The sequence below is a fragment of the Leucoraja erinacea genome, chromosome 24 (genome assembly GCF_028641065.1).
Source record: "Leucoraja erinacea ecotype New England chromosome 24, Leri_hhj_1, whole genome shotgun sequence".
NCBI classification, from domain to species: domain Eukaryota; kingdom Metazoa; phylum Chordata; class Chondrichthyes; order Rajiformes; family Rajidae; genus Leucoraja; species Leucoraja erinaceus.
The window spans coordinates 22,559,995-22,577,749 of NC_073400.1; the positions used below are offsets into that span (position 1 = coordinate 22,559,995).

The 17,755-nt window shown below is 43.0% G+C and overlaps 1 protein-coding gene across 1 annotated transcript; it reads right to left on the reverse strand.

Annotated features, from left to right (window-relative positions):
* Positions 1-1,237: 1,237 nt before the first annotated feature.
* On the reverse strand, positions 1,238-16,595 carry LOC129708784 (insulin-like growth factor I). The gene is made up of 4 exons (XM_055654750.1): positions 15,970-16,595; positions 12,514-12,661; positions 6,120-6,286; positions 1,238-4,642 (listed from the first exon to the last, which is right to left on the reverse strand). Exons 1-4 carry the CDS (start codon positions 16,012-16,014, stop codon positions 4,427-4,429), a joined length of 576 nt encoding a protein of 191 aa, XP_055510725.1. The 5' UTR covers positions 16,015-16,595; the 3' UTR covers positions 1,238-4,426.
* Positions 16,596-17,755: the final 1,160 nt, after the last annotated feature.

The window sequence follows — 17,755 nt, forward strand, 5'->3', positions numbered from 1 at the left end:
GCCCCTCCTGATTTATTCTAATGGTCCTACCACCAACTAAGCAGATTTACGATCAAACCATTTTAGGACTTGAGCTGAAGACCTCTGTGTGTTGTAAACCATCACAGCCTGAAGATCTGAGGAACTTGCTCACAAATTTAATGGGAGCCACTCTGTACTTATTTGATTGCCAGACCTTAACCGGCGCCTAGGGACCACCGCGGTTCCTCAGTTAAAAAATATGAGCCAAGTGCAAAATCAAAGTCAGTATAAATCAATGTAAATCCTATCGACTGCTTCCAAAATATGAAGACAAATATTTTGATCCATGCATATTGTGCATATCCCTGAGAGCCACAGTTCTCTGAGCACACTCTGTCTATTTGTATCCAATATTGACAGAATCATTATATGAGTAAACGTTGATGTAAATCTTTTTTTTTTACAGTATGCCCAAATATCACATTGTTCTGAATTATTTTATTTTATTCTTTTTTTTAATGCATGGAAGTAAAGTTCTGTGACACAATGGGCCTCATCCAGATCTGGTGTGGCGCTGTTTGCATTGGGATGCTGTAGATAATGGAGAATGGGTCAGTGAGACACAAAAAGCAACTGGGAATGGATCCGTAGATTAACTGAAGATGATTGGATCCATGGTATCATTGAAGGTGGCAATAAATAGAATCAAATTTTCTTAATGATGATCAGCAATTGGTGAAGAATTGATTAATTGCTCTTCACCTTAGATCTTGTTTAAGAGGGCGGTCGGGACAGGATCCATACAGATTATGTAATGAAAGGGTAAAAATCCATTGAGATCATGTAGAGATGAGGAAAAGATATGTGGAGATCTGTCAGGAGGGGTACGTACCTGTATAGATGGGAAAGGGTCCATTGAAATTCTGTAGAGGTGGGGTAAAAATCCTGTGCAGATGGAAAAGGAACCATACAGATACTTCAGGGGGTGGGGAAAGGATCTGTATAGATCCTGTAGTGATGGGAAATAATCCATATGGATCTCTTGGATGGGGAAAGGTTTTCTTCCAAAAGGGAAACCAGAGTCTGAGAATGCATGTAGTGGAATTTGACACGTACTCTGGAAGTTGTCTCTCCTCATTGCACCTCAAGTGCCCATGGACCATTCATCATAGGCTTCACTAATCGACCCTTGGCCACGGCTTCCTTTGTTCCTTCCGTTACATAATATCATCGATAAAATGTCAACATAAGCATGGAATAAATCAGTGACACATGGTGAATTAGAGAAACTCATTCTTTATTGTGTGCCAGCACCTGCATATCTGTAGACAGATGAGGTAACACGACACATAACACCACATTCACACTTAAAACAACTGCACAGTTCAAAGGTACGACTTTCAGACGGAATCCTCCACGTCCAAGACTGGTTGTAAGGAGGGGGGCTTTGCTGATGAGCTTTCCCTGGGGAACTTTATCAACATCTCACCAGCCCATCCTCCCATCAGCAGCAGTTGGGAGTGTTCTGTATTGTTTCTCAGAGTCATCATCATGACCTTGGTTTTTTGTAACTTTCTTTTCTTAAGATTTCTCCATCCACTGAAGACTATTATTTATGGTCTCAAGGAATATCACTGTTCTTGGAATGCCTATCAATCTCTTGTGTGAGATATTAACCATAAATGGACTGCAGTAGGTATCAGTACTGAGTTCCCTTACTAGGTACAGGACAGCATGGTGGCACAGCCGGTAGAGCCGCTATCTCCTTCTCCAGACACCCAGGTTCTATCGGGCATCATCAGTGTGGAATTTGCATTCTCCTTATTCCCACATTCCAGACAAATGGATTGGTACATTAATTGGCCATTGTAAATTATCCCCTAGCACATATGCGAGTGGTAGAGGCCGGAGGAAGATGATGAAAATGTGGGGAGAATAAAAATTGGGATTAAGGTAGCATTAATATAAATGGGGTTAATGGTAAGCATAGACACAATGGGCCAAGGACCGGTTTCCATGCTGTAAGGCTCTATAAGGCACACTGTCCACTCCATGTTGTGGCCTATTATATGTAATTTCACAGCTCAAGGAATCAATCAGGGCTTTTCTCAAGCCATACACCTGAGACCACCAAATTAGCAATGTTTTATTGCAGGAAGATCCAGTCAATAATTTGCACACTAGGGTTCGGAAAACAAGCTAATCCCATGGAAACGGCAAGATACAAATTCTCAACAGTAACTCTAATTGAAAATCCAATTGAATTTTACTTTTCATTGTCTGTTAAGTGCTGGAGGATTTTATTTTATATCCAATAACAATTCAGAACAGGTCCCTGACTTGCTGCTGAGGTACAATGCATTGATCTTACAAAGTGTATAGAATTCTAAATAAATAGAAAATAACAGCACAAACTCCTCCTACAGAACTCTAAAACCATCCCTGGACGAAGGGATATTTCCACTGGTCATGTGACATTGTAAAAATGATGGGAAGATTATTTTGTTCTTGCTTCAATGAAATAGGGGGAAAGCGTTACAATGACAAAGGAAATGAAGGAATGTTGGAGTTTAGGATATGGGTGCAGATTGCATAAAAGTGAAGGGATTTTATGGTACTTGGATAAGTAAGTAAGTCATAGGAGTAGAATTAGGCCATTTCACTCACCAAGTCCACTCTGCCATTCAAGTATGGCACGATGTACGATCCAACATAAAGTGGTTGGGCCAAACTCTCAGGCTAGATATTGTAATCTGTATGAAGTTTGGACCCCTTGGAAGTCACACAGTGCAGGTCGAATCTACCCTTTTAAAATAAAGGGAACTAAATAATACATCTGTGTGGAGTTTGCTGATTTTCCCTCTGATCATATGAGACTCCTCTCGATATTCTTGTTTCCTCAAAGACATGTCGTTTAGTAGGTTAATGAGGTGAGTGTGTTAATTAATGATTTTGGTGAATAATTAATTGGGTGAGTGTGGGTTCTGGGGGAGCTGATCGAAAGGTCAGGAAAATAAAAGGTAGAGTTAATGCAGGATTAGTGTAAATAAGTAGTTAATGGTTGGTGCAAACCAGGGTGATTGGGTGGCAAAGGGCCCGTTTCTGTGCTGCATCTCACTGTGACTCTCATTTGCATTTACATCGGACGATTATCACAGTGAGATGCCCCAAAATTGTTTGCAGTCAGATGTAAACTAACACAAACCACATCAGATAACAGACCATGATGTGTAGGAAGGAACTGCAGATGCTGATTTATACCGAAGATAGACATAAAGTGCTGGTGTAACTCAGCGGGTCAAGCAGCATCTCGGGAGAAAAAGGTTGGGTGACATTTTGTGTCAGGACCCTTCTTCAGATGCAGTTGACCATAAAATAGGTCAGTGAGTTAGATCTAATATAAGATCACACTTTAGGGGAAGAAAGTGATCGTGTGGCTAAATGGTTGAGTGGAGAAATTCCAATATAAATGTTTAAAGATGAAGAGAGTGGAAGTTCAGACAGGAGGTTCTGCAGACAATAAGCTGAAACTGGAGTGAAAGGGAAATTGAATGGTGAGTGATGAAGGAGCCTGAAGTCTAGTTCAGGATTGTGTGGGCACTTTGCTTCTACTTAATCAAAACAGCTCCGGAGAGGAATGGAACTGCTACCAAGCGAAAATAAGGTTTAATCAGTCCATTTAACTCGCTCTGACTGTGATTAAATGACTAAACATTCGTCATTAACTTTGGTTCCCAAATGATGATGGACCAATGGAAATCTCCCTTTTGTTCCTTTGCACATTGAAAATATAAAGCTGAGAAAATAATTGGGGTTTATAAAGCATATAATCTGCTGTGACTATTGAAAATCAGCGGATCATTGATGCAATACTGTACTTTCTAAAATATTAATGGGTTATGGTAAGGTCACACTGTAATGCAGTGTAGCAATGTAATACAGGGGATGTATTGTAATTATGTCACTTGGTACAGGAGAAATTAGAATAGAATACATTCAAATAAGTCAACAGGCATTAAATACAAGTACAGAAAGTTTGACATCAGACATAATGGACGCCTACAATACCCACTGGAATCAACCAGTGCCAATTTTCAGAACTCTCCTCTATAAATAAGGTGCACCTTTGATCTTTGTGGAACTTCCAAAAAAGCACCTGTATCAAAGCAGATATCAGTTACAGGTACAGGCACAGGCACAGGGTGGTTTGAGGCTGAACCTTTTGAATTTCCTCTGCCTTGGGCTGTAGGATTTGTGAGTTTCTTCCTCATGGCCAGAAAATAAGGCTTTGAATAGGCAGATGAATGGGGAGAGCAGCATGATATAAAGTGGTGAATGAAATTGAATGGTTCATTCCTGCTCAATTCTACATTCTGACTTCCAACACTAGCATTGAATTCACAGTAACATTGAAGAGAAGACAGCAGTAGAACTAGTGCTTCCTGCCACTTCTTCCTTAGTGCTATCATAACCTTGTTCGCTGAAGTTCTGGAACCTTCTTTGGCAACTTGCCCAGCAGTGCCATCAAAGGAGTTTGACTCTGGGAGGGGCTCAAGCCCTGACTTGCGTGCTTGCTTCTGTTTGAATCTTCACTCTCTGGAATCATCTTATATTGCAGTAATTTTGAAATCCATTTGGCAGAATTGGAGGTCTTTTTATATGATTTATCCAAATGTTCTTCCTGAAATAAAACAAAATAGGTATTACACCTATTGCCCAATGCTCATTTAATGAACAGAATTGCATGCATGGGCTGGGATAAGTAAGATAGAAACGAGTAATTCAGCCCTTCGAGCCTGCAATCACCATCAAGTTCGTATGCACATAGCTTTATTTTATTATCCTCATATTCCCTTCAACTCACACCAGATTCCACCCCTCACCTGCACACTAGGGGCATTGGTCAATTAACCAAACAAACCGCACACCTTCAGAATACGAGAGGAAACTGCAGCATCCGGAGGAAACCCATGTGGTTACAGTGAAAACGTGCATACTCCGCATAGATAGCACCCAAAGTCAAGATTGAACCGGGGCTTCTGGAGCTGCAAGTCAGCGACTCAACTGGCTGTACCATAGTGCTGCCTTCGTGGAGGATGGATGGCAGAAGCCACAATTGTAATGCCCCTCTAGGTAATCTCTCTTTGTTAATTGTCCTCATCACTGTGAGTGTCCAGCTATCATGAGCAATTGAGCAAACTGGGACTCTTTTCAAGGAGATGAAAATTACTCGATTGGGATCTTTAAAATTCTGGGGTGATCGGACTGGAAGCTTGTGTAGAAACTGCTTCTAGTTGCATGCAATTGAAGAATATAAGCCAACAAACTAAATGGAGACTCACAGAGGAATTCCCTCGTATAGACAGCAGGAAGAATATAAAGCTCATTAACAACTGAATGTTTGAAACACGGATATACTGATATGAAAATTTGATGGACTCGCAAACGTTGAGAGGAATCTGGTGTAGGGTGGGCCGAGACTGTTGAGGTGTATGGCGTATAAGCAAGGGCTAGTTGTAGATGTGCTGGAGTTCCTGTTCAGATGATTTTAGTCACAATGTCATGTGTACAAAACCTGTACAAAGCACTTCATATTTCACATTACTGCTGTATGTGTTAGCAATCAAAGATATCAGGGTTTTTCTGACCACCTAAGGCTGGAGCTTTGGGAAACCCTCCAGGCAGACAGTCTATCTCTACAACACCAGGAGAAATAACTAATAGTAATGTTGTTTAGTTTAGTTTAGAGATACAGCGTAGAAATAGGCCCTTCAGTCCACCGATTACTTGCTGACCATCGATCACCCGTTCACACTAGTCCTATGTTATCCCATTTTTGTATCCAATCCCAACACACCAGGGTCAATTTACAGAGGCTAATTAACCTACAAATGAGCACATCTTTGAACCAATGGAGGAAATTGCAGCACCCGCAGGAAACCCACGTGGTCCGAGGGAGAAGATGCAAACTTTACACAGACAGCACTCTAGGTCAGGATGGAGCCCAGTCTCTGGTGCTGTGAGGCAGCTGCTCTACCAGTTGCTCTGCGCTGAACACAGGCTGTCCTGATCACAGCTTTTGTGTCAGATAATCAGAGCTTTACAGCAGTGAGTTTGGCTGAGGGACGTTGACTCCTTGCAGAAGCTGGTCCACTCACCTGGTGCCGGACGGTAACCAACAGAGGCACAGATCTCGACTGGCGAGGATACGCGCAGTATAATTCCAGCAACTGTAAGTCGCAACTTTTGAAGCAGCATTCCTCCACAATCCCTTTACTTGGCCTCTTTACGTAGTCTTTGTCCTTGAAGTACGAGGGAGTCTTACCTGGAGAGAACAGTTCACAGTTATTTCTTGACATTGAACATGGCATTTCCTGGTTAAACATTTCCCATTCAATTTCTCAGCAAACAAAGGCTCCAGACTAGCAAACCTCAGCATATCTGGGCCAACATTATGTGTGCAATATCATTCTCAGTCAGTGAGTCCCAGCTCTTCCCAGTGGAAGGGCTCTCTGGGCCAGCTCGCTTTGTGCCAGAATGAAATTTTGTAAGACTGCAGACACTGGAGATCTGAAATAAAACAAAAATGTTGGAAACATAGGTCAGGCTGCTTCTGTGGTCAAAGAATGTTTTAGTTCAGGGCCCTTTGTCAGAACAGGGAAAGTGAGAAAGCAACATATGTTCAGGAGAAGGGAAGCTGGATAGGGATGGGTTGAACAAAGGGAATATCTCTCATAGGATGAGACAAATTGAGTTGAAGCAGCAGTAGGAATGGTAGTTAGCATGTTATTAGGATTCTTTGCTTGTGTAAGAGATTGATATTAGTGAGAATGTTCAACATATCCAGCTGGTCAGATTGTACTAATAAAAAGAGAACTGAGCCAAAATGATGAATGGCAGAAATGACCACTTCTGTTACAGACAGAAAGAGTTACTTAAAGTTGGAAATTCAACATCCAGTCTGGAAGGCAGCCATAGAAGATAGAATATGGCTGAGGAACAGACACTTTGGCACATGATGTCTCAGCTGATCATGATGCCAATTTGAGCTGTTAATTTGCCTACACTGTCGGCATCACTGCATTCCCTGCCTGTTCATGCACCCGTCAACATGTATCCTAAATGTTGCTATCGTATCTGATTCTACCACCGCCCCATTTAGCGCGTTCCAGGCACCTGTCACTCCGTGTAAAACAAATTACTTTGTGAATCTCCTTTAAACTTCTCGCCCTCCCACTTTAAATCTATACCCTCGTATTTGACATTTCCATCCTGTGGAAAAAAGGTTCATGCCTGCCATTATGATTTACTTGGCATCCCATTCATGCCTGCCATTATAGCAGGACTCCCTTCATCCTCCAACACCCCAGAGAAAACAACCCAAGCTTGTCCAACTTCTCCTTATATGGTTGGTAGGTGAATTGTCCCCAGTGTGTAGAGGTGTGGTAAAAGCTGGAGAGAGTTGATGGGAGTTTGGGGAGAAACAAATAGGATTTGTGTAATCCTGCACTAGCACAAACTCAGTGTGCTGATGGGCCTGCTCCCGTGCTGTTGGATTCTATAAATCCACTACTGCATCACATTCACTGCAGCAACTTAGCCAGGCTTCAGTGACAGTGCCTTGCAATTCAACGTCCTGGAAAGGCAAGGGCAGCAAGTGCACTAGAACCCCATCACCAGCAAACTCCATACCAACCTGCAAACTTTGAAATGTATTGCTGTTCCTTCTTACTTTATGAGACTACATATATCAGACATTTCTGTAGGCAAACCAGAGATGGATACAGTCCGAAGGCAGTCCTAATGTTTCCCCTGGCTGAGGAATCTAGGATCAGGGGTTGCAGATTGAGAACAATGGGCACCTCATTTGGGAATGAGATGAGGATAAATGTCTACATTAAGATGAACTTTTGGAATTCTCTATCCAGGAGGGCAGTGGAGGTTCAGCCATGGAGTTCATTTAAATTAGACATCGATAGATTTCTGGTCGCTAAGGAGTGAGCTGCAAAATGGCACTGAGGTAGCTATGATCTTGGTGAATGGAAAAGCCGGCTCGAAGGGCTGGATGGCCTTCTCTTGCTCCTCTTTCTTATCTTATACCATCGAGGAGTCATGTCTATAAAATGGGCTCTGGAACTGAATGCTGGTGTGCAAATATACAAGAAACATTCAATACCAAACCATCCCTCAGGAATGCAAGGTATGTCCAGTCCTCTGCCTAACGGTCCGAGTTCCCTGCCATCTAGTTGGGCTGTGGATTGAAACTGAATTCAAGCAACTGCTTTCATATTACACTGCACACATTGGCTTTAATTAGACACAAGAAGATGTTTTATTTTGTTTAATCTTGGCTCCAGGCCCAACATCTGGTAGAAATATTAGGTCCATACAGCTCTGCATATGGGCCCCTTTGTGTGGAGCAGGCTAATGCACTGAACACTTGAATCAGAAAACCACACCATGCCTGTGATTCCAGTGAAATAAAAGGCCAATGAACTTAACATCTGTTTTTTTGACAGAAGCTGGCAAGATTTCATATATAAGGTTAAACATTCCAACCATTTACACAGGACAAGAGCCAATCCTTCCTATAACCCAATCATCTTCACTTCCCCACAGCCTATATCCTATACTTAGGAGTGTCTTGGAATTAGATCAGATCCAACTCCTGAACACCCTGGAAACCATGAAACAGATTCATACATGTTACATAAGAGGTGACTGGCCCTGGAGGCTGTCAGTGAGGTGTCATCTGAGGTGCCATCTTCTATATGGTCATATTTTTACCCATCCAAAACTGCCAGTGATCCTTTGTACAGCACAGCAGCTCACTGGACCAGGTCATAGGACATTCAGGGGGAAATCCTTTAAAACCGAGATGAGAAGAACTTTTTTCACACAGAGAGTGGTGAATCTCTGGAACTCTCTGCCGCAGAGGGTAGTCAAGGCCAGTACTTTGGCTATGTTTAAGAGGGAGTTAGATGTGGCCCTTGTGGCTAAGGGGATCAGAGGGTATGGAGAGAAGGCAGGTACGGGATACTGAGTTGGATGATCAGCCATGATCATATTGAATGGCGGTGCAGGCTCGAAGGGCCGAATGGCCTACTCCTGCACCTAATTTCTATGTTTCTATGCTTCTATGTTTCTAAATATGCAGGGTAATTGTGTAATGTTGCAAGAATAATGGGTACTTCATAGTAGAAGGTCTTAACTTTTCAATTAGAGACTAGTATTGCCATTATACTAAGGACTTAGATAGCTTGGAATTTGTTGAGCATGTTCAAGAACGTTTCCACAGGCAGTCTATCGAGGGCCCTACAAGGAAGAGGGCAAAGTTTAACCTACTTTTGGGAAATAGGGCAGGGCAAGTGACTGGGGAGTCAGGGAGCATGGTTTGGTTAGTTTTGAGATAGTTAGGGAAAAGAACAAAACTTGTCTACAAGTTGGAATTCTAAATGTGGGAGAGGGGAATTTTGAGGGTATTTTGGGGGGAATTTTGAGGGTATTTTTGAGGGAATTTTGAGAGACAGGAGCTTGCAAAAGTCGATTGGAGTAAATTGTTTGCAGGCAATGGAACATTCAGCAAGTGGGAGACTATTGAAAGTGAAATATCAAGAGATCAAGGTCTGCGTGTTCTTGAAGACAAGAGATATTGAGGTTCCAGTCAGAAGAGGAAAGGAGCCATGGATCAGGTACAGGCAGCTGGGATTGTGAATTTATGCAGGAATATAGGGGATACAAAAGTATACAAGGAGAAAATCAGGAGGGCAAAAAAGGGACACTAGGTAGCTTTGGCAGAGAAGATTAAAGAGAATTGCAAAAGATTTATGTACGTTATGTACACCCTATATATAGATAGGGTGGTAAAGAAAGCTTTTGGTGTGCTGGCCTTTATAAATCAGAGCATTGAGTATAGAAGTTGGGATATAATGTTAAAATTGTACAAGGCATTGGTGAGGCCAATTCTGGAATATGGTGTACAATTCTGGTCGCCAAATTATAGGAAAGATGTCAACAAAATAGAGAGAGTACAGAGGAGATTTACTAGAATGTTGCCTGGGTTATAACACCTAAGTTACAGAGAAAGGTGGAACAAGATATTCTTTGGAGCGCATAAGGTTAAGGGGGGACTTGATAGAGGTCTTTATGAGAGGGATAGACAGAGTTGACGTGGATAAGCTTTTTCCATTGAGAGTAGGGAAGATTCAAACAAGAGGATATGATTTGAGAATTAAGGGACAAAGGTTTAGGGGCAACATGAGGGGGAACCTCTTTACTCAGAGAGTGGTAGCTGTGTGGAATGAGCTTCCAGTGGAAGTAGTGAAGGCAGGTTTGTTTTTATCATTTAAAAATAAATTGGATAGGCATATGGACGGGAAAAGAATGGAGAGTTATGATCTGAGTGCAGGTAGATGGGACTAGGTGAGAGTAAGTGTTCGGCGCGGACTAGAAGGGCCGAGATGGCCTGTGTCCGTGCTTAAATTGTTATATAGTTATATGGTTATTATAGGAAAAGGATACCTAGAGAGAGAATAGGACCCCCTCACAGACCAATTTACATCCATGTGCGGAGCTGCAGGACATGGGTGAAGTCCTCAATGGAAATTCTCCTGTTTTTACCATGGAGAAAGACACGAAGATTAGGTAACTCAGTAAATATAATAAGGATGCTTTGGAGATAGTCGGCATTACAGTAGATGAGGTGCAGAACAACTTAAAATGTGTGACGGTGGACAATGGTGTGCCTCAGAGGCCGTTGTTGGGCCCATTGATGTCGGTTATCTGTATCAATGATTTGGATGTGAATGTAAAAAGCATGATTTGTAAGTTTGTAGATGACACTAAAATAGATGGTAATGTAGATAGTGAAGAAGGATATCAAGAAGTATACTGTAGTGGTATCTTTATCAACCTGGTAAATGGGCCAAGGAATGGCAAATGTTTAATTAAGATAAGTGCAAGGTATTATTACTTTGGAAGTGAAACCAGAATAGTAATTTTCACAGTGAATGGTAGGGCCACGACGAGTATTACAGAACAAACGGCTTTGGAAGTTTAGATCACATGGGATTCAGGGAAAGCCAGCTCATTGAATAGATAATTGGCTTGATGGTAGTAGGTATATTGTTCTCTGAAAGTGGTGACACAGCTAGATAGGGTGGTGAAGAGGACCTTCAGTATGCTGACCTTCCTTAGTTGGGGCATTCAATATAGAAGTTGGGATGTTATGTTACAGTTGTATAAGACACTGGTGAGAACATACTTGGATATTGTGTTCTGTTTTGATCACCGTGCCATAGGAAAGATGCCAATAAGCTAGAAAGAGTACAGAAAAGATTTGTGAGGATTTTGCCAGGATTGAGTTATAGGCAGAGGTTTGGCAGGCTAAGACCTTACTCCTTAAAGCCTGGAACACTGAGGGAGTGGTTGAGGCAAATAAAATGCAATGTTTAAAAGACAATTGGACATGTACATGAATAGGAAGGGTTCAGAGGGAGATGGGTCAAACCTGGGAAAATGGGCTAAGCTTAGATGGAGCATCTTAGTTGGCATGGAAGAGTTGGGCCAAAGGGCCTGTTCCTGTGCTGTAATGCTCCAGGACTCTAAAGGGCCTGTCCCACTTACGCGACCTTTACAGGCGACTGTCGGCACCCGTGATAGGTCGCCGAAATTTTCAACATGTTGAAAATTAAGCAGCAACCAGAAAGACGCTACGACTTTTTGGATACAGGCTGTATGGTCGTGAGATGCCACCCGCAACATGTCACCAGGGGTCGCCATATAGGGTCGTGAGAGGTCTCCAAAGAGTCGGAGTGTCTTTCTGGTCGCCGCTGAATTTTCAACATGTTAAAAATTTCGGCGACCTATCATGGGTGCCGGCAGTCGCCTGTAAAGGTCGCGTAATTGGGACAGGCCCTTAAGTGCAATAACTTTATTGTCAGATGGACGAGATGTTAAAGCCCTGTCTACTGCCCGGTTTAAACTACTAAATGCTGGGGAGATTTCAGTGGAGTCCTGTCCAATATTTATCCTCCGCTTAATAAAAATAAAAATTGATTATCTGATCGTTATCACGTTATTGTTTTGGGATCTTGTGTGTAATTTCGATGACATTCTTGTATTACAACTGAGCTGCAAAGTAATTTGGATTGTCTTAAGACAGCAAAGACATAGAGTAGATCAGAATGAGAGGGTAGATGTGTACAGTCCACATTCCTATCTGCCCCCCTGCCTCCCCCCCACCGATTCTCCCCTGACCGACACACAGGGGCAAGTGATGTGTGAATGTGGGAAGAAACCGGACCACCAGGAGGAAATCTATGTAGTTACAGGGAGAACATGTAAACTACACGTCAGGATCGAATTAAGAGGAGAGTTGGAATTCTCAGAGTGATCAGGTCCTCGGAATCCCAGTGTCAGGACGCGAGCCGCAATTTATTGGCCAAATTATTAACCCGCAAAAGTGGATACTTTCTCCGGCAATCTATTGGAATCACGCACATCGATTTATATTCAGGCGAGGCAAAGCTGAAGGTGTTCACCAGAACTTACTGAAGTAAAATCCTCGATCACCACATACAAACTGCAGCGTATCCACCAGCTCTGAACCACAGAGTGTCTCAGCAACCACAGTCCATAGAGGCAGGACAGAGAGGCAGACCAGAGTGTACAGCATCCAGAAGTGGTTCAATGCACGGACCTGTCCAGCGAAGGAATAAAGAACAGCGTCAGACAGCTGAAGGTACACTCAGAGAGCTAAGCTTGGCGTTTACACTGCACTGTATGGCACACACACTCAGTGCCTTTTGGAGCCGGATGACAAACTAGCTCAGGATCCCAAACATTTTCAATTCTGGACATCCCAACTCAACTGAACTAAAGCCAGGAATGACTTCCCTCTTTTCCCTTTTTCAATCTCTTGTACCTCCCAATAGTCTTAATTGAGGACCACACGGTACCAATTAGATTCCTCAACACCTCACCAACACAGAATGGCAATTTCAGGACACTATCAGATTCAGTCAACAATCTGCTGGAGGAACTCAGCAGGTTGAGCAAGAATATGTGCAGGGAAATGGACAGTCAACGTTTTGGGTCAGGACCCTTCATGTCATATTTTTCACCATTTGTAAATGAGAACCAGGTGCAAAATTGGCACCATAGGAGACTGCAGATGCTGGAATCATGAACAAAACATAAACTGCTGGAGGGACGCAGATTGTTCAGAAGATCTGAACAATAACCCTGACCCGAAATGTTGGCTGTCGATTGACTCTCTAAGTTCCTCTAGTAATTACGGTGGTTTGTTATTGAACGTCTAACATGATGAGATATCATGTGGATAGTCACTGGCTGGGATACAATGCAGTCCCAGAGATATAAAGCAAGATGAAATTAAAGGAGTGGACACTAAACAAAGAGGAGATATCGCATACAGTCAATCCCAGAATATACACGATCACAGGGCAAGATATTGTACACATATAACGACAGGGTTGGATATTATACACAGCTGGCCACAACTTTCTATACTATACAGAGGCAGTCATCAGATGGAAGATGGACACAAAATGCTGGAGTAACTTAGCATGACAGGAACATCTCTGGAGAGAAGAAATAGGTGACGTCAAAACGTTGAGACCCAAAGGTTGAGACCCACAGGCAGATACCGGTGGAACATTGTACACAGGTGATCACAGGTGATCACAGGTGGAATATTGTGAACAGATGTTCACAGGGTGTGCTACAGCACCCAATCAATCATGAGATGTAATATTGTATCAAATCAGTCACAAGGTGGAATATTGTACATAGACATAGGATGTGATACTGTACACAGTCACAGGGTGGGATACTGTACACAGTAACAAGTTGGTGTACTGATAATCATAGAATAAAACACAGCCCAATTAGTCGCTTTATCTACTGTATATATATAACTAAAATTCTCATCTTATCTGTATGTATGTATGTTCCCGAAATACAGCCAAAATGGTACACGATAGCTCAACAATTTTAGGGGTGCCTTACTCACCATTCGCCTGCGGTGTGCTGTATCAAGTTTCGTTATAATTTAAAAGTAATTCATGTTATAATCTTTAATGAACTTTATACTGTGAATGGGACAAGTTTCAACGTGGCAGCCGCATCTGCGCAGTGCGCTCGCACTTGCCGGGTCCGTTATCCTCGCGTGCGCAGTTGGGGAGGGTTGCCGGGCCCTGCGGTGGCGCACCCAGAAGGAATGAAGAGACGGAATTTGAAATAACTAAACATCTCGAGTATCTCTGAGAAAGAATGTTCCCAAGAGCGCAACAATTTTAGGGGCACCTTACTGACCATTCGCCTGCGGTGTGCAGTATCAAACTTCGTTCAAATTGTTGCGCCATCGTGTACCATTTTGGCTGTATTTCGGGAACATACATATATGTATATATATACACGAGATGAGATTCCCATTTTCAGATTGCCATTTTAATCTAATTGTGTGCACTTGACTGGCGTCACAACGGGGACCCAACGGGTCTTCTAGTTGTTTATAAAAGTCATAGGATGGGATGGTTTAGAGCCACAGAGTGTGATTCTGTCCAGATGGGTGACACGGGGTGGGGAGGGATGGGAGGTGGGAGTTGCAGGGTGGGTATGGGGACGGATGACTGTACAGGAGTAATCACCAGTGTTATAGACTCATAGGACAGTATATTGAGGTCAGAGCCACAAGGTAAAGTACTGTGTAGGTATAGAATCGGCACACAAACTCACAGGTCCGTTATCCGCACGTGGCCATTGAATGAATTAGTGGACACACAGTCAAAGGTTAAGGAATTATATATAGAACCTGAGCATATTGTTCAATCATAATATCCAGGAAGATACTATACATATAGAAACAGGGAACAATGTACATTCCGACAATAAATGTGACATATAAACAGAAGAATAAAATGGACATTGTATACACCAGCACAGAATATTGTACAAAATGTATTCCAATAAAAAAGAATACTTTACATGAAAGGCAGACCAATCATAAAGGTTTAACATGCTCTGGCTTCACCTAGACTTTTCTAATACAGTACAAGGGACTGGCACTTTGATTTTGGAAGTCCTTCAGATAAAAATTCAAAGCATTTCCTTCCATCACAGGATACATTTTTAACTTTATCCGTATCTCTGAACTGTTTTGGCATTAGCCTTCAATAGTTCAGGCAATCCATCGCAGTTGGTTCAGAGACTGCTCGCCAACCCAGCTGTGAATATTTCTCTTGCCAGAACGAGAGTGAACAATCAAACACTTAACCAATAAACGCCACTATCCAAGTCAAGATTCTTAAGCGGATGGAGAAAGCACTCTGATCCCCTTCATGGTCACTCTGTATATTTGTCAATAGTTACACTTCTACAGCTTTTCATTTCTTATGACTGGAATATAACTAATTATTAAACTTTATGCTCACAAGTTTTAAAGTAAATTGTTAATATCTTCAATATTTCTCCTTCTATTCACATCTAATGTTTTTCCCATGATCTGCTTCCTTACCCTCTCTCTTGCTTTTTCTATTCCTGATATTATCTCACTCTGTCTCTTTATCTCTTGATTTCTGCTTAGCCCAACTTCCTGTAATTTTAACCTACCCCCCTATCCCCTTCTCCCACTGTTTTGTTTTTACCTCTTGGTTCCTTCACATCCTGCTCTCCTTCTTGGTCCTTCTCTCTCTCCTCGACTCTCTGCCTTGATCCACTTTTAATTTGTTTTCTTATGATTGCACATTCAGTGTTCCATGTCTAGCAAGAGCCGAACTTCAAAATCTAATGCCCTGGCAGAAACAATTTAAGCTTCACATTAAATGCCCAATTGCTATTTCAAATGTTTAAAAACATCCCAGCCTAAAATCTCTCTGGTAATAAATAATGGAATTCAATATAAATCACGAGCTTTAAAACAATGACTTGTGGTTGACTTTAGATATCAAACACAAATTGGCAAGATTATTCCATAAAAAGGGTCACCTTTAGTGCACAACTGCAGCAGATGGAGCTGTATGCAGAGTTCATGATGAAGTTTGCTGTATGTCTCTCCTCCCACAGCGATTCCACAGTGTCTGCTAATGTGGAGAGCTGGAGTCCTTTGCTTTATAGCACAAGGGGAAGGTCCTTCCCTCAGTTGCACACGCCTACATCAAAGTTTAACTTAGGCAAAGAAAAACCGTGGTTTTGGTTGCATTCCACTCCTTCCATTAACACACTCTGCATCTTGACTTGCATTCTCCTTAAATCTTATTATCAATGCAGCATATTAAAAAAATGTAAGCCGGCTCTGCTTTTTGGCAGATGTCCTCATTCCACCAGACACGTTGTAAGTTCTGTCTAAGTTATTACTCTACATTGTGGGTGTAATGTAAGCTGCTCTCTTCTCTCTAATAATTCAAAACACCAGAGAGACTAGAACTGTTTTATATAGGTTAGGCGGGGACATGACTTGGGTACATAAAGTTATGAGGGTAGATAGGGTAGACTGCAGGAAATCTCCCCTTTATCGGAGCAAGAATTGCTTGCCATTGGAATAGGAATATGAATACTTTATTGTCACATGTAACTTGGCACAATGAGATTCTTTGTTTGCATACACAATGTATACAAACAGCAGCCACCTACAAGCGCTGACAAAGTTCCCCCTCACGGTGTTCCTCCTCACTCTCATCGACCGTCGACCTCAGGTCAACCCGCGAGGCATCACCGCTGCCACGAGGCTTCACCACCGCTGAGGCCCCATTGTCACGAGGCTTCACCGCTGCCGCTGCCGACGCCCCACTTCCCGGCTCCGTGGTGCCGACCAGGGCCCCAGCCGCAGGCTCCGTCAGCCGCTTTGCCCAACCCGGGCTTCTACCCGCGAGGCCCGATCCGGGCTTCTACGCGGCGATCCAGGAGGCATCGAGACCGCGGCGACTCGATTAAAGCCTCCGGCCACGTTCTCAGTCCACACCTGCGGCCCGTCGGGAGGCCTTCAGGCCGCACGGCATCGCATAAAGAGCTAGGAGCCAAGTGCTGGAGGTTAGGATAAATACAGATGGGTGCCCTTTGGTCAGCGTGAATGTGGTGGGCTGAATTACCTGTTTCCATGCTGAATGGCTTCAAGACTCATATAGGAGACTGCAGAGTCCCAGCTGCTTATTGTAAACATGTGCCAGCTCCTCCTTCCTTGGAACAAGCTGGCAGGGTTCTTGATTAGAATGAGTGTCAGCGGTTATGGGGAGATCTTGTTCTCTTTGTCATACATTTGGGGTGGCACAGTGGTGCAGTGGTAGAGTTGCTGCATTACAGTATCAGAAACCCAAGCCCGATTCTGACTGTGGGTGCTGTCTGTATGGAGTTTGTACGTTCTCCCTGTGACCACATGGATTTTCTCCGGGTACTCCGGTTTCCTCCCGCACTCCTGGTTTGTAGGTTAATTGACTTTAGTAAATTGTAAATAGTCCCTAGTATGTAGGATAGTGCTTGTGTACAGGGTGATTGCTGGTCGGCGCAGACTCTGTGGGCCGAAGGGCTTGTTTCCTCACTGTACCTCTAAAGTCTATCAATAATACCGGTGCCCAAGAAGAGCAAGGTGACGTGCCTCAATGACTATCGACCAGTGGCACTAACGTCTGTGGTGATGAAGTGCTTTGAGAGGCTGATCATGGCGCAAATCAACTCATACCTCGACAAAAGCCGGGACCCACTGCAGTTTGCTTACCGCCACAACAGGTCAACAGTGGATGCGATCTCGCTGGCTCTCCACTCCACTATGGACCACTTG